This window comes from Dermacentor andersoni, chromosome 3, assembly GCF_023375885.2.
Source record: "Dermacentor andersoni chromosome 3, qqDerAnde1_hic_scaffold, whole genome shotgun sequence".
Lineage (NCBI taxonomy): Eukaryota > Metazoa > Arthropoda > Arachnida > Ixodida > Ixodidae > Dermacentor > Dermacentor andersoni.
This window is the reverse complement of record NC_092816.1, coordinates 40,978,445-41,006,422: the sequence shown is the minus strand read 5'-3', so window position 1 is coordinate 41,006,422 and position 27,978 is coordinate 40,978,445. Positions and strand designations below refer to the sequence as shown.

General features: G+C 49.4%; 1 protein-coding gene across 1 annotated transcript in view; it reads right to left on the bottom strand.

The window, feature by feature from the left end:
• LOC126517357 (uncharacterized) overlaps positions 1-27,978 on the bottom strand; it is a 232,036-nt gene that overhangs the window by 117,400 nt on the left and 86,658 nt on the right. Inside the window, exons 3-4 of the mRNA XM_072286816.1 lie at positions 27,223-27,324; positions 26,228-26,344 (exon numbers count right to left, since the gene is read on the bottom strand). Coding sequence (XP_072142917.1) covers positions 26,228-26,344; positions 27,223-27,324 — 219 coding nt within the window. The remainder of the gene's footprint in view (positions 1-26,227; positions 26,345-27,222; positions 27,325-27,978) is intronic.

Sequence of the window (27,978 nt, the reverse complement as noted above, 5' to 3'; positions counted from 1 at the left end):
GTCGTGTAGAGACGATGGCAACGGGTTTCGACGGGGCTCCCGGAACTTATAAACAGGCGACTTAGACCAAGGAATGTACGGAAAAGTATGCACACACACGCGCGCGCACACACACACACACGCACACGATACCGGTGCTGTCACCGTTGAGTATACAGTCACGAACGCAGTTTACGTACGCGAGTCCGAACAGACGACAACGTAACCACCTTATCCGAATGAACGCACAGAAATTACGACGCAGAGCAAAGGGCAACAAACGTATGTGAACAGACGGCGCAAGGTCGGCTTTCTTCTTTGTGTGCATTCGGTTTATAGATGAAGGTGCAGTGCGTTCGTCCTTCACTTGTAGTATACTTGTCCCGTTCGTGCATACTCAAGGACAGACGTACAACATGAAATGACGCGAGTTGTGTGTATCAACGCATGCACACAGCGGTATAGACAACGAGCAGAGTATATATATATTGCTGCGCGTGTGCTCTATATATATCTTTCGCTCTGTCGGCATGCTTGAGCTGCGCTGTAAAGTGCACGGCCCACGGATGAGTCGCTTCGACCGGTGCGAGTTTGGCCTTGGAGGTCGTCTGCTGCGTAATCTGGACGAACCGTTATGCGTTGGCGCGCATGACTGCACTTCCGGTTGATTTGTTTCCACTTCCTGCTCCGGGCTGCGCTGTTTCTTTTTTCTATTTTGCATTAATAATAACGGTCGCGAATGTGCGTACAGACGATGCGGCGGGCAGAACGCTTCGTGTTACCCTCTCGCCCTGAATGCATGAAAGTTTGCACAGCTAAACCTAAACGAATAGGAAAAAAAAAGTTTATAATGGGGGCCCGTTCAGGGTTGTTGCCTGGCATGCAGCGATGAGAGTATGCCGCTTCGACCTGGCGGCTGGGATTAATACGGTGCCGCCGTCTAGTGGTGTTTTTTTAAGAACTGCGAGGAAGACATGCTAGGGATGAAGCTGAAGGCATGAAGGAAAAGGTTCCGTTAGGCCTTCCTTTTTTCTTTCTTTGGCTATAATTGACAAGTTCATTTTTTTCTTTTTGCATTCTCCTCTTTTTGTCCGTTCCTCTTAACTAGCTGATTCATGACCAATTGTACACCGTGGGTATGCGCCAGAATTATGCAGGATAACAACATTTCACTCGCATAAACCACAACGGGCTTCAATATAAATGCTGGCGCACTCTTACGAATGCTATGCCATATTGGTATTCTGTCTGATATAACCTTAGCATTTGTTACACTTCATGGCTAAAATATCACCGACCTGACACGCTAACTGATAGGCCTAACGTTGAGATGCGAAGGCGGCTGTATGGAGAGAGGGAGAGAGAGGCAAGACATCAGATGCGACGAATGCATAGAGGAGATAAATGGTGACCACAAACTTTCCTACATGAATTATTATCTAGTAGTTAGTAGTAATAATTTAGTATCTACTAGAACGCAGTACTAGAGTTCCCTCCAAAGGGTACCGTGGAGCGAAGGAACTCTTGACTTCCTTCTAGGGGTGGGGTGGGGGGGGGGGGGGGGAGTCAAACGCAGTCTACAGGGCAGCAAATGACTGTATGAAGGGACAAAATTAATAAAGTCGCCCGCTTACGAAGGGCTTTGCTAACACGGGAAGCGGGGGTAGGGGGGATAGGGAGGGGATAATATATTGGTAGATCTCTGGTAGATACTTATTTCCTATACAGTGAACTCAAATAGGTCGACGACAACGATGATGATGATGCATCAAGCGCGCACCTACTTATGAAAGCTTAGTCCGGCAACCCTCGAACCCAAATTCAGGGTTCTATGAGCTCTTGAATACTAATGACCTGTTTTCGCATCGTAACAGGTAACTTTGTACAAGACATCGACGAGCCGTAAGCGCTTCGAATCGGCGGAACATTTTCGCTCTCCGACGTTCTAAAAAGACACGCGTGTTCACGGTCTTCGAAAAATAAAAAAAGTAAGACACCACTTGTGATAGAGTGTGAAGGAATAATCCACTTTCATCCATCACCACTCATAATCACGTCGTCCCTTATCTATGCTCTTGCGACACGAACGCCGACACTTACGAAGCAAAGCGGCTCCACATACTATAGAACGAGTGAAATGATTCCGGAACGAGTCATTAAGTGAGAACGCCGGCGTCTCATAAGGGTCATCTATACACTTCTCGCGAAGTCCCTCTCTCAACCTCTCACTATGTTAAGTATAGAGCGACATCAGGCGAGCTTGCTCGAAGCTTGCCCTTACGCGCAGCAACTTTCCTTTGCTTTCCGCCGCACGTGTTTATCTAGACGTAACAGTGATACTTCGCACGAATTAGTTTTTCAAAACAAGCTCCATCGAGTGTGTAAGTAATAAAGAATCATTTAAAGAAAAGAAGGGAGAAAAAACGGCGGCACACCACCGTGGCCTCTTCATCGCACTTACCGAGCTGCAGCCCGCGCAAGACATACCTATGGTAATTCAAAGCCAAACACACCCCACGTGTCTTTATCGTCAAAGCCACCATTAATGGACTATCAAACCAGAATGAGTGGCGCAACTCCGGGGTAAACTGTCTTGTCTTTCGACATATCTCTCTTGCAGCTGTTTGTTTTCAACTCGCCCTTTGCAATTTCTTCTTTCATGAACCTCTAGGCGACAGCTACGCAGGCTGCACGGCGCTATAAGCCAAATAAAACGTGCGCGCGAAGTGCAAAGAAAGAAGAAGAAACAATAGCAAGAGAAAACCTAACGCAGCAGCTCCCATCTGCCGTGGTGCCCACCGCGCGTACACGCTCTCGCGTCTCGATAAGAAGCTTGAGCGCACAATTCGAGTCCGTGGGACGAAGTTACGTAAGAGAGCACCGCGCCTACAACACGCCGGCGTAATACGTCCTCGCTATACCTACACCGCTTCGTGTGATGCTGTACACCTGTAGCGTGTGTGTACGCGATGGTATCGTGTAACTGCCAGGCGGGAAGAAAAATAGAGGCACAGGCCGCTTGTCGATCGAGTCGCTCGAACGAGCTGTGATAATTCGCGTCTCACACTTCGCTTTCTGACACAACCTGGCGCCTCGATCTCAGCTATCTCTACGTGCTTTTTTTTTTACATTCTAAGTTAAGCGGCGAATGTTGACTTCGGCTAGACTTTTGATAAGGCTTTGACGTTACACTGCTACTTTCGTTAAAGTGTATGCGGCTACTTTGGAAGCAACGTCACGACGCAGAGTTTGGTGTCAGATAACGAAACTACGAGATTAACTTAAGATAAACTTAGGCGTGTGTAAAACCTGGCGAGAGAAGGCTTTAGCACCGTCCCCCACCGCATCTCTCCTGGATCCGTGTTTCGCAGGGCATTCACATGTGTAGGCTCATGCAGAGAACGTTTGTGTTTGCGACGAAGGTTGGATAAAGCCCGGCCTCTTCTTTCAGCACGGTTGTGTTGGTCAATATCGCTTTGCTTCTTTAAAAAGGTTGCGGAGGAAATTAAGGCGTGTGCACACGATGAAGGTTCTCACCTTACGTCTATAAGAGCACGAAAAATAAGCGGGGCATAGTTCTGTTATCAGCTAGAAGCAGAGCCAAGTACACTGGCGCGCCATCATGTTAATGTTTTTAAAAGGCGTAATGTAATCCCGATAAAGGTTGCAATAAACACGACGCTACGCGCAATTACTTTCTTCACAGACATAATTTTGTGAATTTTGCATCATCATCATCATCATCATCATCATCATCATCATCATCATCATCATCTTTTACGTCCACTCCAGGACGAAGGCCTCTTCCTGCGATCTCCAATTACTCTTGCCCTGTGCCAACCGATTCCAACTAGCACCCGCGAATTTCCTAATTTCATCGCCCCACCTAGTCTTCTGCCGTCCTCGACTGCGCTTCCCTTTTTTTGGTACCCATTCTGTGACCCTAATGGTACAGCGGTTATCTAAGCTGCGCATTACATGACCTGCCTAGTTTGCCTACTCACCTTCTAAACATTCAGTCTCTCACGACCTGTTTAAAATACCATATTGCTAATTAGGGTTTATAATATACAGCATGAAGTTGTTTACTGGTCGGAAATAAAATTAATAAAACAAAATAAAACACATTCGCTAAAATCAACATCTTCTTAGTTGTTGAACTTACCACAAGTATAAGAACAATTTACGGCCCGTTTTCATTTACTGACACAGCTTCTAAGTCGTTCAATTAACTTCCTGATCAGATAACTTCAGCAACGTCGCCCTGTATGCTAAATCAGAAGCTTCGCGTGCATACCAGTAGCATTGAATAAACATTCATCGATAACATGTACATTCCTACTCACGAACATTGCACTCTTATCAAAAAAGCCTGCGTTTTGGCTTTACTAGTTTGCTTGAGATGTATAGGAAAAAAAAACGTCATTTGTTCCCCTATTCTTTTCCTACCTTGTACCCAAAGGTGTTGAACTTATGTTAAATGGTCATATGCTGTAAATATTTCTTATACCTTGCGTGTGCCTACACTGTAATTGTGCTATTACATCGTATTTGTCAATGGTTTGGCTAATCATTACTGCTAACCCAAGGACCCCTCTCACAACTCATACTTAAGCTCCGGGGTCCCAACTGCATACATTCGTGTATATATCCTTCACTAACGAATCAATAAGCTTCTTATTCTTCTTCCAATGTGCCGATGTGCAATCGCACGGCACTTGTATACTTTTTTCCTACACGAGCGCAGACTGTCCCTTATACATCCGCAATATGGCCTGGCAGCGCAACTTCACCTCCGAGCTCAACTCGCTTTGAGTTTGCTGAGCAAGTAACAACCTCCGAAGCTTTTTAGTCGGCAGAGGACGACAACTTGTGACTGGAGGGACACCTTGCGGAGGACTTATGGTACACGGTGAGCGCACTGTTTGCTTTGACCGCACCTTCTGCAGCTCCTGCGACACGTTGTGCAATGCCGAGGAACCAGGAGGCGAAGTGTGCGAAACCGAGACGCGCTCGCTGCTCGCGTAGGTGGCGCGGGTAGGCACACGTTCCCCGATCCGCGCATGCGCAATCGCGGCGCCATGTGTGCGCAGGTATGTATACGGAGGCGTTCAAGGCTGCGAGAAACGCACACACACACATACGCACACGCTCACGAACTTCTTGCACGGATCGGTGGAGGAAGCGTTCACGCTGCGTCAAGGTGTTTCTTTTTTTCCAACCACGTATCGGCCGAGCGAAATGAAAGCGTACGTACATTCTCTCGCGAAAGAGAGGGGCACGGCACGGACTATTTTCGCAGCAGAGGCTTTGCGAGGTGGGACGCATCGTTGAGCAACGAAAAGGACAGCGCGCGCTATGTGGTGATGATGATGGAGGACAAGCTGCGACGAGAACGGCCATCTCTATAGTTTGCTTTCTTAACGACTGACCTTGCCAAGGAGAAAGTGATGTCAGCTCCTAAATCGGGCAGGGTCGCATCCCACCGACGCAACGAGGAAGGTGGTCGCCGGTGGCAACCAGGCATGAGCCTTCCTTTAAATGGTTGCGCAAGGTGTTGCATGTGCCTACGTACAACGCTTTGCTCGGTAAAGTATAAGATACGATCGGTGGTGCTAATAGGTGCATGCGAAACTAGGGACGCTGTTGTAAGCCTTGCTACCGGCGCGGCGAGAAAAGGCGGAGAAGGCCGCGCGTTTCTTAACAGCGTTGTATTCGGTGTCCTTTCGCAACCTGAGCAGAGCGTATAAGTAATTACTTCGGGCACCTATACAGCCCTACCACCCGTGCTATCTACTATAATAAACTATGCACATTGTAAATGCCACTCCCGATTGGTAAGATATTGCTACCTCGGTGAATTAATTACAGGCACGCTGTGTGGCACGGGCCGCCGGAGTTATCAGCCCAGGCAGGGGTTTGTTAGCGAATCATAATCAACGTATTCTTTCCAATGACCGCGCGAAAATGCTCTCTGATACAACTCCTATAGCGCACCAGCAACTCTCGTGTTTACCTCTGAGCCACTTCTCTTATATAAGGAAAGTTCGATTTGATGTCAACTCGACTCGCATCGATTTGTCACGAAAGGCTACTCGACAGGCCTCAGCTTATGGCTGTCATGCAACATACGTTTCAAACCAATGTAGGAAGTCAAAATGTGTGTGCCAAACCGTCGTTCTCTCAAGTGAATTCATCCGTCTTCATCCCCCTTGCCCCCTCTCCTACTCCCCCTCCTCCACAAAACGCACGTACCACTGATAAAAATAAGGCGAGGGCTGTTGGGTTTGAGAAGTGAAATGCGCAAGCTGTGGAACTTGACGAGAATTTTTTAGGACACTTGGCGGCAATTCCTTCCTGCCAGTCTGACCGAGGACTATGACCATCGCTTTCATCACTCATGGCGCTAATTTGAATACACGAAGATAATACAACGGCCAAGCGCAGGTGCAATACAGGAAAGAAAGATGAAGCAGCGAACTCTTGGTGAAATATTGCTCAGTTCCGTCACCAGAAAAGCAGTTAAAACTGCACGGTATATGCGACTGGGAGCCGTCCTTAAATGGAAGCCTGTTCCTATGGGAATCCCTGTTTGATTCAGCTGTGTGCCAACGACGACGTAAGTTCCGTTACAGCGGCTTACAGGAGATTGGTGAGATGGCCTCGGCAAATAACGTTTCCGCGCTATAATATAACACGCAGGAATGCACGTGCGCATTATGTGGACGCAGGCGCGCCAGCGTCATGAGCTCGGCAATGGTCGCATCTTCTTCCTGTGCTATAGAGGAATGGTGATCGGTGGCGAGGGTTTCTTCGGCGACCAGGCCCACCCGTGGAGGTTTCGGTCCGTCGAGTCGGCATGCGAATGCCAGGATAACGAAAGACTCACCGGTAAGTTACAAAAGAAAGAAGGATGGACAGACATAGACGGTATAAAAGGGCAGATAGTGCCGTCACAAAGGGACGAGAGAAGTACTTTCGCAGCGCAAACAAGGAAACCGGCGACGCTGTGCTTCCTCGATGGACCGAAGAACACTGACATGTGTGCGCCGTGTGGGAAAGTGCACGCGGTAATGCTGGGAATGCAGACGAAGCTATACAGCGGGAAAGCAGACGAAAGGAAGTAGCAGACGAAAATAAATAAAAGTTGCAGACGAAGACTGGCAAAGCGGACAAAAGAAGAAGAGAATAACAGAAATGAAAAGAGTTATTGCACAACCACGGTTGTGCGGCGAATGTGAGGGAGGCATATTCAGCTGGATGGACGAGTAACTTGATGTAACTCTTACACCACCGGCTTGAGGAAAAAAACAGACACGCAAATGACGGCGAGAGAGAATGAGAAAAGGCAAAGAAGTCGCTCTTCTTTTTAAGGAACAGACGGCAGGCATGTGGCGCGACACTGCAATTTGCAGACGATCCGAGATTCGTGGCAGACGCGTCGAGCTAGATCCGCCTCTTGATGGCAACTTGGCAATGTGTTTAAACCGAGCGTGACATCGTAAACGCCGCTAACGCACGGAAAACGACATCAAGCCGCGGATTTATACTGGCACGAAGATGGGGCGTATAGGTGGAGTGAGGCGACGGCTGAGTCAACACAGACGACGACAAAAAGAAGAAAAGGGAGCCCGCAGCTATCGAGGAAAGGTATATTGCGCAGATGGCAAGTGCGCTGGCCGTGCGTTACCTTCACACAGCGCAATTGTTAAGCACTCGCAGCGTCATTCCAAACGAATGACAGTGGCGCCGCGGTGAGTTCAATCCCAGTACCAGACGCGCGTTTCTCTGTCCGCTCCCGAAGAGGTATACGCCACACGTGTCAGGGTCCAATACGTTGGAGGAGCAGATGAGCTTATCGCTGAACTCAGCTGTCCAAACATGGTACGCGAGCACTTTTTACAGCTTCGTGATATCCCATCCAGACCTAAACGTGATAGATAGATAGATAGATAGATAGATAGATAGATAGATAGATAGATAGATAGATAGATAGATAGATAGATAGATAGATAGATAGATAGATAGATAGATAGATAGATAGATAGATAACAATAATCACTTGTGGTTACTTAATTACACGGCTGACTATACCTGCAGGTGACCGAGACAGAAAGTACAGTTGCATGCTTCTGAGCAAACGTGCATGATATGCAAGCAAAAAGAGCAGACGACTATGTTGACGCTTATGCTTTTCCGTGTTCGCTGCTTTGAACAACAATATTTAAAAAATAACTTTTGGAGATTTGGTGCCATCTATTAAGCGTGGCTTCCTACAAAATTCGCACCAGTAGAGTGAATGCGACGCCAACAGAGTGAATATGACCAGCAGCGAATGTGATAGTAGCGCCGCCGCATCTTTCTGACGTCACGCTCTGACGCTCGTCCGCATACGCTCGATCTCGCGCCGATGCCCTCTCTTTGCAGCTTTCCGCGTCATCCTAGTGCCAGCCGGCACAAAAACGCGACGTTTCTCGACTAAAGCCAAGCGCTATCGAATCGTTTCGAGACGATTTCGAAACTTTGCCGCAATTCCGCCCGCGTTACCGGGCGTCCCGAGCTGGACCGCGCGTCAGTTGCCGAGCTACGCAGCAAAAACGAAGCAGATGCGCCTAACCCACATCGCCGCAGCCTGCGCCATTCTCTTCGGCGGGCGCAGGACGTTAAGCGAGCCAGGATAACGCACATTTAGACGATACGCTCAGCGCGCGGCGTACGTTTTCCTCTCACTTTGACAGCGAGGGAGCTTCCTTTCACTTTCATTTCAGAGAAGTGAAAAAAAAAAAAAGACGAGTCATCACGGCGCAGCAGCAGCTCGTGTGGATGATTGTCTCACTCTCACTCTATATTTTCTTATTACTATTGCTTTTTCGTACTGGAGCCAGCTCGTATCCGTCTCTATGTGTTCGAGGCGGGGGAGCCGAGTTTTCTATGTCGGTCGACCTTGGACGTTTGCGTTAGAGGTCGCGGTCAACTCGCCATGCCTCTCTTTGCATTTTTCTTTTTTTTTTTTCTTAACGCGTTGCTGGCGCGTTGTGTGATGAGCGTCAGCCGTCACAATGACCGCGGGGAGGCGGCGGCAAGCGTCCGGCCTTCCTTCGTCAAAGCGAACCGCCAGATGGTCGCACGAAATGCGCGTCGGACCTGTCCGCTGCCGATGCTGTTTCAGTCGCCGTCATCTTTGCGCGGCTGTACCCGCGTGTGATGTCTGTATATATGTCTCTGCGCATATGGAAATATCGCTGCGGAGATGCGATCTCTGCGCGCGTCGAACTGTCCAAGAGCGCGATGCCGCTTTATAGGGTATTTTAGGGAAGCGTTCGAGCGACGCCATCTTTGTCTGTTAACGCTGCATTTATTTCCTTTTCTATCTTTTTTTGTAATTGCTACAGCCAAACGCAAGGTGCTATACATGTACATCAGTAGTATGTAGCACGAAAACTGTTGCGCAGGTCCGTTCCGTGTTCAACGGCCGTGGTAAATTGACGTCACTGCACCCAAAAGTATATATATATATATATATAAATATATATATATATATATATATATATATATATATATATATATATATATATATATATATATATATATATATATATAAAAGTTGCTTGGATAACAGCTCCAACATGGCGGCGAATAAGATCCGAAAGTAAAAAGCGTCTATAATACGGGAGATGGGACGTAAAACGGCGAAGACTATAGACCATTCTACTATATATGCATGTCACTTATACGTTGGATCACCATGCGAACACATTCGGCGGAAAGACCGTCAGCGACGCGACGTGGTTCAATGACGAAGCAAATATATATATATATATATATATATGTATGTATGTATGCATGTATGTATGTATGTATGTATGTATGTATGTATGTATGTATGTATGTATGTATGTATGTATGTATGTATGTATGTATGTATGTATGTATATATAGTGCTATAGAATGCAATAAATCTTTATTCCATGTTTTTGATTCTATTTGCGAGTGAATTTAAAGTCAGCCGCACTTGGAGATTATGTCCAGACCCAAGATGGTTTCGCATGTCATAAATGTTCTAAACAAGGTTAGTTGGTTGTTGAGTTTTGGTTAGATATGGCGAGCAACGCGGAAGACCGCAGGATAGATGTACACGAACAGGACAGATGTCCTGTTCGTACATATATATTGTCCTGTCGGCCACACTCGCAGGACTAGATGGCACGGACCTTCAATTTCACTGCCGGCAAGGGCAGTTTCTATACACTCAGTAGTTCTGAAAAAAAAAAAAAAAAAAAACGAAGAAGAAAGAAAAAAAGTACGAGCTATTGAATTTTAAACACCTCTATTCCCTCTATATATACTAACCGGTTTGTTTTTCAGGTATTTCAAGTATACGGGTGCGAGATAGCCGTGCCTGTTTCGCAGGCTTTGATAGAAGTCACGAAAACAAGGAACGCGAAACCACGGCGGACTAACACGTACATGCGAAAGAACTGGCTGTGAAAAGAAGAAAAAAGAAAACTATGCACTGCTTGTATCTCGGTGGCACGAAGACGTCACTATGCACGCAAGTAACTCGCGTCTCTTTGGTCAACACGCCGTAATGCGAACACGTTTTCTTCGGCTCTTGACTATACAGCCCGCGAAACGTCACGCTTCGTGGTAAACATCTGTCGCCGAAAACACCCTAAACTCGTTTGTTTCTTAACGCAGACTACGCTTTCCCTCGAAGTGCAGCGTTTCGCAGAGCAAACGGTGCTCTGACAAGATAAAAAGAAAAGACGGTCACGAGAACACAAGGAAACGCGGAGTTTCGCTATTTTCTTCCCGGGCACCTGGACATTACCTAAACTTTATACCGCCTAGGCCGGACTCTCGCGTGCGCTTTACGTGCTTTCCGAGTATCTCGAACAGGAGAACATTCTACGAAAGCCTGTCCACGTCGTCAAACGTGCAATGTTAACGTCGGGTTTGGTTTTTTTTTCAAGTGTTTCTTTTTTTTTTTCTTATTTCCCCGAAGTCGGGACAATGAGTCTAGAACGAAGACAACGTATCTTATTCCCTTTGGTTTTTGTTTTTGGTTTTTTTCTTTTTCGCCCGTATAGGTATGCGAATGACTCGCTTACCACCTCGGGGAAAGTCCCCCGATCGGTGGTAACAGACGAACGGCCCCGACAGACGAAGCGTTGTATAGCTTCTCAGCGGGGCGTGTGCACACATCGGCGGCCATCAGACGGCGGGGGAAGAGCTGCGGCACAGAACGCGTGGATGGCCGAGCTCCGCTGCGATCACGTGACTGGAGCATACGTCACTCGGTGAACTCGCCGTGCGCGGACTACACCCGTGCACATGTGCAAGTCATCGTTCTCAGTGTTGATTTTTTTTCTTTTTTTTTTCTTTTTAGAGCGAAGCTTTCTCTGCCCACATACCTTCGCAGGTTTGGCACGCCTGCTCAGCGGGGTCTGTCGACACGTAGGCGGGTTTACTTGTGCATGTGCCAAGTATATGTATACGAAGGTTATATGTGCACCTAATGCAATTACCAGCAGAGGGCCTTACGTAACCCTTGTGTGCTGACCGAGAAAGTATAGTGCCAGCTGGATCACGTAATAAAGAAGAAAAATAAAACGGATTCCAACATAAAACCTGAACATACAATGCCGGCTCATCTACGTATTTGTAAAGCATACCGATATCTTAGCTGAAATAACGCATTATACTCGCCGGATTCTTTGGTTTAGTAGGGCGATTTACCGTACTTTCTTTGCTTTAACCCTTCGGTATGTGTCACTGGGCGTGCACACATTCTAGGCCAATGCGCCGGAGTGGGTACGCGCCACTGTGACCCAAAAGGCACAGAATCAGTTTGACGAAGCAAGGCGTCGCCGACGAACAGAATTCGTCAGTTAACACGATCCAGAACGGGCGACGTCCTTCACGAACGTTTTCTTCTACAATAGCTGTTATGGAATTCCACAGATTTTATAATACCTACACGTTGGCGCAAGTGTGCGAACAACGGTGTAATCTGCGTAACTAGAAGGAATGAAACGCTGTTGTTTTTGTTCTTGCCCCCTACGGGGTATAGATCTGCCAAAATAGACTTTTAATTAGAAAATTATTAAAAATTTAAGTATAAGTACTGATACGTCGTAGCGAATGGCGCGACTCCATGAATCATGGTTTACAATTCGTGACAATGTACCCATGTTCGGGAGAACATTACTTGTTTTCCTATTATCTCTCAAGGCAGCTTTTCTCGAGCTCTCTCTCTCGAAGAAAAATAAACAGAAAGAGAAAGAAATGTTTAGATGATATCCTGGCGAACGTAGCAGCTACGGTCGAGCCTGAAAAAAAAAGAAAAAAAAAGAAACGCACGTTTTTGAAAAGTTACGGACAATGCACCAGTTCTTCGTCACGCATGGAGGACGAACGGATGCGTTGCGCGAAAACGTTATAGTATACGGGGGAGTCAGCTTCAGTGCGCAGGCAACCACAGCCTGGCAACTATGCACTTATAGCGAGTTATCGCGCTTATACTATTACGACGCACGCCTCGACGTTGCGTGACCAGCGCGCTAAACTATACTATAACTGGTCCCTGTGTACAGGCGCTGATGCAAACCACGTGGCCGGAGCGGAAGGCGTGACAGAGACGAGAGCCCCCGAGTGAATACGCTTCGACGCCCGCTTAGAAACCTGGAGGATATGCTCGTCTTCACTTTAGTGATGACCGCGAGCACGCACGCCAGTAGACGCATATGTCCGGGAGACGAGCACGCGGGAAGCCGCGTGCACGTACTCGTCGGCAAAGAAGCCGTTTCCGCAGCAAACTCGCAGCATGCTACACATTGCCGGACGAACGAACTGAGCAATGTGCTACTGGAAGACGCACGAACTCAGAGAGAGAAAGAAAGAAAGAAAGAAAGAAAGGAAGAAAGAAAGAAAGAAAGAAAGAAAGAAATGCGTAAAGCAAGGACAAGCACAGGAGAAGTACATAAGCATTACACAGACGGACCAGGCTTGGCGCACCTATAATCCCCGAACGTGCTCCATGGTCTCGCGCGTACACACAGGCGAAAGCCCCGGCGCTGATGACACGCAAACTCGCGGGCCTCCGCCGTTCCGCCGCCGATCGCGGTGCGGTGTGGGTCAGAGTTTATGCCAACGCGTTCTATCACACAGCTCGCGCCCAAATTGCCGCTGCGTGCCGGCGAGCCGGGCAGGGCCGGTGCCCGACGCGTATAGTACTATTCTCTCCTCGCGAATCTATACGTGCACCGCGTCCGAGAGAGAGAGAGAGAGAGAGAGAGAGAGAGAGAGAGAGGGGGGGGGGAGGGAGGGAGATTAAGTCGATTCCGTCTCGGACTCTATCCTGCCTGCCGTCGTCGGGGGTTTCTGCTTGCTTGTTCTCCGAAGCCCCAGTCGTGCTTCCTACTCCGCTGCCTCTCGTCTATACCCATCTCCGCTCCGCAGTGCACTGCACTATAACCGCGAGGTGCGCATTTCAAGCACACGGTGCACTGCACCGCATTGCCTGTCTGCAAAGCGTATGCCTGCAAAGTTGGTGAGCGAGCGAGATGAGGGAGCAGTGTGTGCTGTGGGCCTTACGGGGCATATTCAAGGTACGAATGCCTGCAAACTGTGTGCACGTTTACGGTGCAGTGGACCGTTTAGCGCACCTGCAACTAGTGTATAGATATATGATGGCGAGCGGTGCAGTACACCGCACCTCTTGTGTGGAAGATGCACGCAGGTACACCGTGCAACAGTGCAACATAGCTGCAAGGTGCAAAACACTGTGCATCGTATAGCATATATCTGCAGGGTGAACGCATTACAATACGGCGCACTGCACTGCATCGTATAGTATGCAAGGTGCCATGTGCGAATACACTGCACGGTATACAGCGCAGGTTGCATGCTATAAGCGACGGTGCACTCAGTGTATTAGGAAGGGGGCTCGTTGCACTCGCCGCAACAATTAGGTGCACCGCACGCGCGAGCATACATAATACTGCCGTGCGCAACAGCCACCACGGCTATGCCTCATAACTGCAACTTTCGTGCGCGCGTGAGCGCTACTAGACAGCTCTTGTTTTCGCTAATAGGAGGAGGAGACGCCCGTCGGAGCAGACGGGACCGTAAAAGATCGCCAGTGCGTAACGGCTCCGCGAGCGTGATCTCGATGAGCTCGGCTGTTCCCTCCTACCTGTGTTCTTCTCTTTGTTGCTGGTGTTGTATTTTGTTTGTTTTTTTACCTTGCATCGCGTGACTCGGGGATATCCCCGTGGCAGGATGATGTGCGCATAGCGGTCCTGCGCGACTGGACGCAGCTTCGTCTTTCCGGAAGCGCGCATTCGGGAATTTTTTTTACGTGCCCATAGGCACGCGGGCACGGTGGTTCCCGAACGGTATATATACATGTGGCTGGCTACAGGCACAGCGCGATAGACCGAGGCTGAAGCACGCTCCTGCAGGCGAGGCTGAGCCATCGAGCTTGAAACGATCCCTTTAATAGAACGGGTCGGCGCTGCTGTATACGAGCAAGTCGACGGCGCAGCTTCTTCGATCAACCAGAGAGAAACCCCAGGGCAGGGCGGGGGGGGGGGGGGGGGGCGAGGAAGAAGAACGTATACACGTCAGGCCATTATGTATCGCGTTACGAAAGCGCTTCGCGATTGATCATAACTGATGTTGCTCCCGCAAACTTATATAGGTATATATATGCGCGAGAGAACTAGCTTCACTTGCGATTTCTTATCGCGTGATTGATGCATCTCGCGAATCGAAACACTGGTCGCGCATCATGCGGGTCGGGTTGCGCGCTCCTCGAGGCCAGCGCACGAAGTCAAACGCAAGAAGTGGTCACGACGTTCGGGATGCAATCACCGCCTTTAGTGAACCGCAGGAAGGGACGAGATTAGAGAACGCGTTCGTACGTGGCCAACGAACGATAGACAGACGTCTGTGGATGAGTTATGCGAAAATATAGTTCAAGTCGCACACACGTATACGCCTTGGGCGGATAAGCGCTGCAGGTCGGCACCGCGGCGGCCGGCGCGAGTGAATTGTGTGTGTGTGCATGCGCGCGTGTGTGTGTGTGTGCGTTCGTGCGTGCGTGCGTGTGTGTGTGTGTGTGTGTGTGTGTGTGTGTGTGTGTGTGTGTGTGTGTGTGTGTGTGTGTGTACACACACACATGTGCGTGAATGGGTCTGGCGGTATAGCCTCCTCTGCAGGCGTTACCGATGCCCGAACTCGCATATCGTTCTAACCGTTGCGATGACCGTGATCCGATCACTTAGACGACTCTCGTATATAGCGGTTCCGACGAGGTTCGATCCCTTCAGCGCAGTCCACTCGAGAGAAAGCGGATGAACGACCGGTGCTCCGTATGCATAGTAGGGCCGCCCGCTGCTATAAGCGAAACACCTCGTTAGCAATTTAGCGCCGCTATATATACCAGCCTCAGTGTGCAATTATTCGTTCACGTTCGGGCGCCCCCGTCAGCTTTCATTTGTAATGTTACTGCCTGGTAGAATTAACCCCCCTTTTCCTGACGTTTACTTTGCACGTCATGCGGGCCTCCTTTCTCCTCATAAATTTTGATAAATTCCGAGTTATATATTCGATAGAATGATAACGCGAGTCGTATTTCCTTATTGCGGACGACAGGTTACCCGGTACTAAACATAGCGCACTTCAGTCTTATACAAGCGGTGGCGGTGCTTAAATTTGGAAGTGAATAGCGCCCGCAAATCAATTAATACGCGATTGTTTCAAGCATCACGACTGTCCTTTTTTTTTTTTTCTGCGCCAAGTGAATATTACGTTGACTGAATACAAGGCCCGTTCCCTAAGAGTAATAAAAATACCAGCTACATCCCGCGCGGCGTCAGCACAATAAAGCCTTACAGACATGTAAGGGCAAGAATTGCCAATGTCTCTCCGTGGTTCCAGGTGAAGCAGCGTTAATTCGTAGGCACCTGGCGCTTTAGCCTATAATATGCGTACTCTCTATTACAGATGCTAGGCTACATCGAAGGGGATGATTTACGTTGCTTAGGGATGGCCCAAAGCAACAGCGGCCTAATGAATAAACCCCGCGTCCTTCGAATGCCACTGCGGGATCGCTCGTTTGGCGAGCAACGAAGAGCAACGCGATATACCGTTCGACCGTTTTCGTTTCTGTCCATCGCTAGACTGAGAGGTCGCATATACATCGGCGAGTCTCCGCCGGCTTCGCTCGAGGACAACGTTAATGAAGGCGTTCCTTCGATCAATCATCGCTGCCGATGATCTCGCGCACGGCTGTCCACCGTGCATCGCGTTGTCGACGCCGCGTTTGGGAACACACGTACCCCCGCTGCCGCTGGTAAACCCCTTCCGCGAGCAGCCCTGACCGAAAGACAAAAAACGAAGAGGGGGACGGACGACGAGCGTTCCCCGCACGGCACGAGCACGGTGCACGGGTTCGGGCACGCAATGGCTGCGACGGCGGTCAAGAATCCGCCGCCGGGAGCCCTCAACCGGTCTCTCCGCTCGCTGCCGCGTCTACGCCCTTTTTCGCCGCCCTGCAACCCCCCCCCCCCCCCCCCCCCCCCACCTCGGGACAAATCCAACGGCGCCGGCGGGCCCCGGAAGTGCGGAAGGCTCGAAAGCCTCGCGGTGCAGCGCGAAGAAAGGAGGAATAAAAAAAAACGAAAAGGCGCGCCGAACGTCACTGCCGCCGCCACCTCCGGACACTGCCGGCAGCTCCGCTCTTTATTTGCTCGCCTCTTCCTACACGACCGCCGGTCGACGCGGTTCCGCCGTTTGTTCTCTCTCGACCAGGGGTGCAGCGCTGTTAAAGGGGGCGAGTAAAGAAAAGAAAAAAGAAGGAAGGAAAGTCCCATCCCATTTACGACTATAGCCAGCGTGCCAGCACGCTGCTGTGGTATAGTGCTCGTATACGAAAGAAGGCCGCCGCGGAAGGCACTGCTGCATAAAAGGCGGTGCCTTTGTGAGTTCTGCATAAGGGGAACGCTGGTGAAGGGTTTAGCCATTCCTTCTCTCTCACTCTCTCTTTCCCGCTCTTTCCAATTACAGCCGTGTATTACCGCATAGTTGGGCCAAAGCTGTCGAAGATTTAGGGGCGTCGACATAACAAATCTTGTGGCTGCGTATTTCAGTTCACCCCGCCTCCTTGTCGACGCGAATCGGCGGCTATATTCTCTCTGGCTTCGATGCCAGGACGTCGAAATCAATAAAGTGTTGTTGTCGTTGTTGTTGTTGCTGTTGTTGCTGTTGTTGTTGTTGTTCCGAATGTTAGTGAGCAGCCGAGGATTACAGGTGGGCGCCCGATGAGAAAGTTCAACGTTATCACAAATACAAAAGAGGATGATATAAACTTGCCTCAATTGCATTATGCCAATAAAGTTACTTGGAGAAGCAGAATAAAGGAAATGGCAGGTGGGGTTAAATAGGCAGCGCCTTCGTGACCCGCCCGCCTTAACCTTTGAAGTACGTTCCCGGCTGTGTTACGCACACGCAACGCGAGGTACTTAAGGCGAGGACGCTGACCCTACAGTCGACTTGTACTCACTCATTACCCGGGGCATCAAGTCCCGGTGAGTAAAGATACCAGCTTACCATTTAACGCAGAAGAGCCGACATTTTCTCCATAAGCCAGGGACAGACGTGTGTGAGGCACAGACAACAGGCATGCGCAGCGGCCCACAGGAAGAAGGATCATTGGAAACGACAGGATCAATTCTCAGTCAACCACCGACGTCGCAGTCAGTCACGGCAGACAAATGATGCTTAAGGTAATTAGTGTGTTCTACCGCAAGGCGATATACGTATTGCCGCGTTATATGATCCTGCTTTCGATATATAGCCGTATTTCACCGGCACATCGCATTTATGCCGTGCCCGATATTTCCACTAGCGCACGGTCTGGCCACCGGACAGCTGCAACGGGTAACGTTCGCACCGTACTGGGAAGATTGCATAGCTCATCGAGTTGAGGCTGGCGTCCGGAAGCAGAGAGAGAGAGAGTATGTTCAATTGAATCTGATGACGTTAGTCCTCAGGCTGACGTGGTCAGCTTCCATTAAACAGGGCTTGCTACTTCATCTGTCACCTTCCATACGCAGGCTTTGCTACTTCAGGTGAGGTGTTTGAGATGACACGAAGAGCAGAAAGGAAGAGACGAACGCAAAAAAGAAAAAAAAATGTAGAGATGCATAAGCAAATCGAGACCAGATGAGATTACTAACAAAATGTTAAAGTATGTCTACAATAGCTGAACGGTGCAAGTATACAACGGCAGGGTATTCGTAACTCGTATCGCGTTTCTATTTCTGTCCCAGGTCCCTATGAAATCCCTAACCCGTATTTGTCCTTGTACACCAACTGAAGTCCGTGCTGCTGACCGCGTGGCGGTAAGGCAACGACAGTGACACAGCATGCGCTCGATGCCAGGTATTTTGCACTCGTTGCTCAGCAATTACCGAATGGCGTAGTGGAAGCCGCGGATATACGGACAGGACTGGCAGCCCGCCCGCGTACCGGTGCCGTTCAAGTACCGAAAACTACGACTAAAAGAAGCGGCGAGCCACAATTTCATGCAAGATCACACGCATAGTCTCCTGTGGCAGTTATCTAAGTGATGCGCAAGCATTTGCAACTATTCACCGTGGTGTTTCGTCGTAGCATGCTGCTGTGTTTGGTATAATTGCGAGAAACACCTAGAAAGAATCGTGAAACGGAGAAGCGCGTTTGCAACACCGAAATGTCGTTGTTGCTGCCTCAACACATGACTCGTACCCACGAGGGGGATTGACCACACTGAATGGACTGAAACGGATTTGTTTACCGAGACCAGCATGAGACGACGAAGAAGAGGCGAGTAGTATATATAGCAACGTTCACTCAAGTTATAGATAACTCCCAGAGGATGTGGATGTAAGATGAAAAGACGAGCGAGATTTTGTAAATGCAGCAAATATACGGATTTAATATGCATACACTGTCCTTCGCTTGGTTCTCCCTGTTGCGTTTCTTCTTTTATCTTCAAATTGGATAACGGTGCGTTTGGACGATGCCGCTGCTTCGCGGAATATGAGCACTGGCCGATGCCTGCTGTAGTACGTGACGTAATTGAACAGTGTCACGTTTGGTATGCCGTGTACGCAGACGTGTTCGATGACACTGCTTCCTCTCGATGCGAACCATTATCAACCGTGCTCCTGTGGCGGCTGCGTATGGCGCGGCTTGAAAGCGATCTGCGATGGGGACAGGGCGCGTCGAGTGCTGATAGCTTCTTGTGTGCTGTGTTGTTCTCACCGTTTAGTTCGCGTTGAAGCGAGAGGCAGCACGAAGGTCAATTCGCTAGCTGCCGCGTGCCCTATCTTCAATACGATCGCCTTACGTGACGGGCGGACGGACGGGTTTCCTCGTTGGGTAGGCATAGAAGTGCTTACGCATTCAATCCAATACACTACCAGGAAGCTTGGCACACCAGCGTTTCCGTAGTTACAGCATAGATTAGCAACGCAGCGCTCGTCTTGAGCGGTTTCTCTTGCTTTCCTCTCGCGTAACGTTTTGCGCTGTACTGGCGACGACTATATATCCGCATTAACTACACACGTGGGCGGCGTGTCACGGTCGTAATCGATTCACCCAGGCGTGCTACCGTCATCCCAATGCAGTGAGGTCCAAAATAACAAAAAGAAAGACGATTACGGACGCGGATTCTTGATGTCCTCGCGTCAGTTCGAGCATTTCGTCTTGCTTCCACGACGCCCCCGCGGCGCCAGTAATTTTCAACAATACACGTGTCTTGGACAAACCTGCTGGTGCTAGGGACTCCGTCGAGCCTTTATATGCCGCCGTATCCTGTTCATTAGTAAAAGAGCTGTCACACACATGACCACGCCTCTCCCTCTCCGTGGGGTGTCGTCTGGCATTTCATTTCCTTTCCAGACGCGTCGGTCAAAGTCGCTGCAGCCACACCGCGGTGCTGCAGCCTACGCGTGACAGGAAAAGGCGTTCTCCCCATCCTCAATAAAGGAGGGGAGGGGAGAGAGAGAGAAAGAGGAATGAGTGGGCTTTTCCTGTCTCCGATGCATCTCCCGAGTCGCAAAATGCGGCGGTCGTTTAGAGAACTTTCCAATTCTATCACACACTTTTCACCGTATCGTCTGTACCGTATACGAGGATAAAGCTTGGGCTGTTGCCTAAGCAGTCGAGACTCGTCAAGGTTACGGCACGAAAGACTCGCGACTAAGCTGCAGCTGGCAGAAAAGACGACAGACACAAGCAGAGTCGCGCAAACAAGTCGGTACGTGTATCCATCACAGCACCGTGTGTTCACCGTTACTTGGGGGCACAGAATTTTCGCCACGGTTCAAAGTCACTTCGCCCAGTTATCGGTTCTATTGCGTGAAACAAGAACTCACCGTGACGTTTTAAAGACGGCTTCTTTAATTAGAGCCAATCATTCTTGCTCTGTCCGACGCGTAACTAAACTAAACATAACTAACCTAAACATAACATAGCTGAACGACCCGGCGTCGTTACAGTGAGCTACTGTAAGAGCCTTAAAGAAACGTCTTCAATGAAAGTAATACCGTAGTTGTGTGTTAACACATAGGGAATATCTGAATGTTCTTACTTATTTTGTATTATTCGGTTCACACGATTGATTGACTTATGTCTAATTGCAGAAACTACAGGCGTTTTGTTGCGTCTTTTTCTTCTTCTATATTGATTGTTTAGCAAGATTCAGAAACGTGTTTTACAGCCGGGTTTGTTTAATATCACCTTGGTGTTATCACTGTTTGATAAATGAATAATTCATTGCTTGTGGAGAAGCCGGTGGTATAATAGTTGCCAGCATTTTCAATTTCATCCAAATAAACCAATCAATCAACGACCCGATCAAGAAGTGTGCACGCACCAACGCCCATCCCATAGGACTACCGCACGGGTTTTTTCACAACGTGTTCGCATCCGTGAAGCTTAAACAAGCGCTCTTTGGGAACCACCGATGGCCTCTCCCACGAGCCAGCAAAGATGCATTTCCCAACGTGTCGCAACCGGACCTCCCGAGAGGCCACAATTGCAGGCGTACGAACTGTCTATTCATACATTTCTTTCTTTAAATCTAGAGAATGTTAAGCTTTCCTGAAGAAGTCAGTACGATTCAATTTTGGTTGCGTAGGAGTGCAGTACATTATTTTCCAGACGCGAGAAATGACTTAGGGCTGTGAGAAAGGGAAATAGAGAGTGGGGAAAAAAGAAGAAACTAATAGGCTCACGGCAAACTGTGCGGAGGCAGTACAACCGGCTAGAAATTGAAAAAAGAAAAAAACTTGGCACTCATGCCGCCACTGGCGAGCCTGTTATTCAGCCGGAGATATGTGGCCCACAGCCACGACAAACGGCTCTTCTCCCAGTCGCCGCCGCCTGTCTCTTCGCCGCAGTACACGAGTGCACGCAGGCGGTGCTTACGGCACGCGGAAGCGCCTCGCAGGGCGCCGAGGTCGGGATAAAGAGATGCGCGTCTTTGTTGATGACCTGTCTCAAGCTGCGGTCGGTTACGACACCGGACTCCGCATAGTGGGAGGCATAGACAGCCCCGCGAGAAAGGTGATCCGTCGCCGACGGTAGGTGCACGTGCGTTGATTGTCACTCGGGGCGCTTTGAATGCAGCGCAGACGTTCTGCGGCGCCATTCCCGGCAGCCACCGGATACGCCACGTCGGCCGGGGCCCCGGCTGCTCTACTATAAAGCTCCTCGCTCGGACCTATACCCGAGACGAGGAAGCACTTGCCCCAGATTGATCGTTATTACTGCAGCGTCGATCTCGGAGATACTTGTGGCTATCGTTTTCCGGACGGCAGCCTGTTGCATGATGCTACTTCCTGCCGCGCTCTTGCTTCACACGTGCGAGTACGCGGACACGAACCATCCGCGACCTTGGGAGTGGGGGGGCGAAGACGGCGCGAAGGAACGCCTCTTCCCGCTTGGGCAACACCCGGGAGAAACAAGAGATGAGCTATGCGAACACGGCCACGCGCGCGCTGGCGCGAGACAGTTGAGAGAGAGAAGAGGCCTCCTACATATGGTTACACACTTTGCATCCGTTTTGGCGGGACACTTTTTCACGCCGAATCTGTGCGTGCGTAACGCAAGGCGGCACGACTGTACGCGCGTATATAACCGCCGGTGTATACCTGGCTGTCTCTCGTTTGCGAGGCTGTCCGAGTGTGGATAGGTAGCAGGTCCGCTGCGCCGACCGGAGGTGCGGGAAGTCGTGCTTCGGCGTGATGGCGGTCTGTGCTGTTTCGAAACTTTGTATTAGCGCACGCGCGCGCGCGCTCCGGCATGCCGCTTACATCACGGTCCGCGAACGAAGGAAGGAAGAAAAAAAAAAAAACAGAATGCTGACGGAGGCGTGAGGAACGTAATGTACGAAGCGTGCTCGAGCTGGCGTTAGCCGATCCGCGTGATGGAGTGCGGCGATCGCTATACGTTCGACGAAGGAGCCAAGCCAAGCGGAAGGGAGCGTATAGCTAAGCTGCTGCGGGAGTGGGGGTTGGGGGGGGGGGGGGGGGGGGGCTTGCTTCTATGTTGCGACAGCCGACTGCCAACCCACTAGGGCGTGAACGCCTTCCTTGCAACGTGCTCGTTTACTAACTAACTAACTAACTAACTAACTAACTAACTAACTAACTAACTAACTAACTAACTAACTAACTAACTAACTAACTAACTAACTAACTAACTAACTAACTAACTAACTAACGAATTAACTAACTAATCAACCAACTAACTAACTAATCACTCAACCAACTAACGAATTAACTAACTAGGTATAAGTACCTAACTATGACTACCTACCTAGCTGACTGCCTGATTGGCAATTAAGTAACCACCTGGCTAACTAACCAACTGTCTAAAAATATGTAATAAGAGAATCGCGCTCATTACGAAATATAGTTATTTGCGCTTAATTACCTCTACGCGAGACAGTTATGTTAGCAATAAAGCTTACTTGCTGTCTTACCCGGCCTTATAAACGCTGCCGGAGCGCTTTGAAACGACCAGTCAGACGTTTCATAACTAGATAATAGACAAGCACGAAAACTAAACACGACTAACTGGGTAGCCTAAATGGCACACTTACAAACATATTTTTCAAACAAACAACTGAACTACCCACTGATTAGCAGGATGGTGAACTAATTAACCCACGAGGAAACTGCGTAAAAAGAAAGAGTAATTAGGCAAGTCGTCAAGTAATAACCACACTCGGCCAACCCGCCCACTCGTCACCCATTCGCTCGGCCACTCGAAGCCATTTCAACGTTCGTCAATGTCGAGCCTAAGGCGAGGCTAAGCGCTCCGACAAACGGTTCGCGGCTGGCGACCTTGACACGGCGGTTAACACCGGGCGCGTATTAACCAGCGCGTCGAGGCAAGACACAGCCTCCGCGAAGTCCTTCATTTGCGTGCCTGTAACGAACGCTTTATTGAAGCTGGGCGAGCCGACAGCACGCGCGCGTGCAGTCGAGTAACAGCGCCCCGTCCTTCCGCGCGTGGTCGCGCAAAAAGAAGAATGCAAATGAGCTGCCGGTCGACGCGGTCAGCGTCAGTCTCCACCTCGTGACGAGACGCGAGGCAATCAGCGACTCGTCGACCGCGACCCTGACACGATCGGCCGCAAGGATACGTCGCCACTGTGTGTTCCCAAATTCTTGCGCTTTGCGAAGGATAGACGGTAATGCACTCGTCTAAGAACGCTAACTTGTCCTTCCTTCCTCCCAGCTGTTCAATTTCTGCTTGTTTCGATTGCAGCGATGGCCGGTGCTTTAAAAAAACTATTGCCGTTACCTCGTAAAACATCGTAAAACAAGCCGAAGCGGCTTTACGAGGCTTGGCGCTATAACCGCCAGCCGTAAACGTCGCAGTCCAAAAACAGCTGCCGCGCACATCTCGTCGCAGTTGTCGTAGTTACTGTGACTATTCTCATTGCGGCCACTGTCATCCCCATGGTTATTGCGTAGCTATCAAATCATTAAGGCTGCGCACGCGTCCACAGATATAACGGCGCTGAGGCATGTGCTGAAGTGACCGTAAACCAACGTGCCAGTATACTAAATAATCTAATACGCTGGTGGTGCATGTATAGACACAGCGCTAATTAAGGCAAATACTGTCAAAAGACTTTTTTTTGTTGTTGTTGAAAAGCTTCCCGTTTCGGCTCTCGTATCGGAGTCGAAGCATTTCTTAACAAATCTGGCCTTGGTATAGCGTTTGTGTGTAACCCTTCCCGACAAGACGATACTGCGTCAGACCCTCGATTTCATCGATTTGACATATTCCCAGTAAAAGAGAATAGCTTAAACCACAAAAAAGTGAGCGGGGAAACGCACAGAAGCGCTTTTTTTGTGGTCGTCCCGGTTTGCGCTCTTTTACCCGGACACGTACCGACTCGCCCCTACAGAAGTTTTACTGACATATTCCCGTCCGCGCCCGTTCCCGGCAGGCAGTGTTAATTGCAGGCTGATAATTAATGCGGTGATGTACAGTTCACGCAGGGATTGGAGAGCTAGAGAGGAAAAAAAAAAGAAAAGCGAAGACTTTTCACAAACTATAGCGTAGCTGTAAAAAAAAAGAAAGAAAAGAAACACCGCGCCTTTGACAGGGGGCGCGTCAACTTGAGTTCGCGATGACGGTACGCAGGCAGCGTGCGAGAGGGAGATGTTTTGGACAAGAACAAGTTCAAGGCCCTGCCCCCTCAATCCTCATGACGCGGGCGAAGCCCTAGCGATGACACCGCCGCTGGCGCGCTGTGAGGTGCGGCTTGCAATCTAGGCATTCCATGCACCCCCGCTCTCGTCACCTGCCTGCTGTACACCTATCCATACGCGCCGCCGGGACTCGTTTAATTGCGTGCAGTGCTGCGAACAGCGCGAATCTGACCTCGACAAATCAAACAGCGTGCTCATCCACTAGCTGCGTATAGCGTTCAAACGGACGAGAACGACGTGAGAACCACGCTTGAGTTACTGCTTCACCGTCCTCGAAGAGTGGACCATAATTCGTGCCGCGAGTCAATGCTCTATCGCGTAATTCGACCTCCGCGCCCGATCCCGGTTGCCGAGTACGCATTAAACCCTCATAGCGTTCGAGCGCCTTCATCTTCGGAAAGGGCGTAAAATGTCGATTTCCGTGCCCCTCTTTCCGGCTGGCGCGCGGTTGTTCCAGAAACGGCCCGTGTAGAGGAAAGTCTGACCGCAGTTAATGCAACGAATTTTCTGCTATCATGTACCTGTTCGCGCTGTACCTGAGTGGCGCACACCACCTATGTTATCACCAATACTGACTGGTACAGGAGCGGTGGAAATATGAAAGAAAATGTTATCTGGAGAAAAAGATATCGTGAAATTATACCGGTCCTGCCTTTCTTGCGCGACACAGATATATACAACTTACCACCTATAAGAGCGACAAATTTAGGCTCCCGGCAGAAGTCTACACGCTCCGACTACAGGTGCAATCTAGCCAACTTCGTTGCGAACTATAGTGACATTCAAAATGTTCGTTCTCCGCTGGAAGACCGCACTGCTCAGCTCGAACCTGACAGCACAACTCTGAGCGGTCCCGCGAGCCGAGGAAGCCGCTTCGAGACAAGCGGGTGCGGGTGCCCAGACCCACTAAAGAGACGCCGGACTCGAATCTCGTTGATTTGAAAATAAAAGTTTACGCTCTACTTTAATAAGACAAGGATACGCGCGACGATATATGGAGACCAATGATATATTTCTCGTCTTTCGCATACCTATATATACATGGTTGTCTACACCCCCACGAGTTCTCTTCCAGTTTCAGCCGTGTGTATACCACCAATCGGCAGTCTTTTCGTCACTATGCTTATTCCAACGACGAAGGCCCCAACGATAGCGCGCGCGCGCAAACCCCTCCCCCCCCCCCCCCCCCAGCTCGTCAAAAAAGAAAAAGAAAAAAAGAAAACATCGGCATCCTTCTAAGAGCCGAGGCCATGGATCCACATTTCGACCGATGACAACAGCGCTTTGCTTTCTTTTTTTTTTTTTTTTTTGAAACTAAGCGCAGTATGTGCATGACGGGCGCAGCTTCCCGCGATACTGCTCGACCTGAAGACGATCAGCGGTGGCAGTTCGATCGTCACCACACGTTGTATAGCTCGACGGTGCAGCTGAAATAAAGCGAGAAGGAGACGTCGACTCACCGTGGCAGTCGAAGCCATCTCCCTCGTAGCCGGGAAAACAGGAACAGTAGAAGCTGCCCATGGTGTTGGTGCAGTGGGAGAACACGTCGCACGGCCTGTACTTGCACTCGTTCTCGTCTGCGGACGCGATCCATGCGTGCAAGAGCGTGCGAAGAAAAGCCGATCAGAAAAACAGCCTGCTTTTAACAAGGGTGACGAGCATGGGATAATGGGTTCGGGTTAGAAGAACGTATTCTTACTTGTAACACCGCGATGAAAATGCGCAGGCAGGTAGACAAAAAATAATAATAAACGCTAGATTACTTACTAGCATAGTCAACATAAAGGTTACAGCCTTCTTGATAATAAAATATTTAGCTTCCTTTTTGGATTCCGGCTACAGCAGTATTTCTAGGGCAAAGCAGATTGGGGTATCTCATATTCACGCACTATTCTAAGGGTAAAAAAAAGAGAAGTGGCATCAAAATACGGAGTCTCAAGTGATTTACTCAACCATAAATAAATATGGTTGCATTTGTTCACCGACAAAAAAATTAAAAAGAGAACCGTACTTGGGAATCAAGTCAAAGTATGTCAGGTAACTCACATGCATGGAGAATCGCATTGCTCTATTTGAAGCATTTATTTCTTTCCCAACGGATAAAAAAGTATGTGTCGACCTCAAGCTTTATTGTTGCTATCAAAGGGCATAAATCTCGAACTATATAAATATTATTCTAAACACAGCAAGGAAATTAATCATACAAAAATTGTTCTCCCGATCAAGGCGGCTGGCCTACCAAGGCGGTGGACCGTGGCCGGTGCCACATATATAGGCCTGACTGGCCGATGTATAATAGTATGGTTACGATAATACAGTGTCAATTCGAAAAAGGCCTGCCTCTTACATTGCTTCTTCAAATACGTGTGAAACGCAGAAAAGTGTACCGTCTCGCCAACGCCAGGTGGCAGTACAATATATGCTTGCACTTCACTACAGCGGTCGCTCTTCTCACCTGGCATTTCGCAGCCCTTGCCTCCGTAGCCGTCGTTACAGTAGCACAGGTTGTCCAAGCAGGCACCATTCGTACACCGGGGCATCTTGGGATGGCAGTGATCTGCGAAGAAGCGAAAGAAGACAGCGCCTGGGTCAGCGACAAGCGAGAAAGACCAGAAATGGCGGGAGTGTTATTCGAGTTGCAGCTGGTTTATTACCCTAGAGTGGAGAAAGGGAGAAAGGGGACCAGAGAAAAGTAAACGAAACTAAAGAATCTTCCTATAAAATTGCGTCTGAAGGGACTTGCACTCGCAAGGCTGAGATGCTACGCGCTCTAGTGACGCTATGTTTGTTGCGGCGCAGTGCTGTGGCACCGTCTAGTATGCACTGAACGAGTGACAGCTGTTGCCTCCGAGACTTCCGTGCGCAACTGTGCGTCTTTTCCCTCTTTGTACAGCTTTCGTGATTAGTTTTTGAGTTAATTAGACATAATATGCACTACATGTGTCAGACAAGCTGCACACGAACCACACAGTGCAAACAGTAAGCGTGCCTTGACATTGCAAGTAAAATTTTGCGTGATTGCACATCTCGGAGGCCCGTACGACCCATAAGAAGCTTCAAACAGGAGGCTTCACGGGCCAATGCAAACACTAAGTATAACTTGCTATCGCAAGTAAAAAAAAAAAAAAAAAAAGCGGAACTGACAGCACGTGAATTCACGCTCATAGAGGCGCGAGAGCATGCACCGCTTATTCAGAAGTGGTCGCTCAGT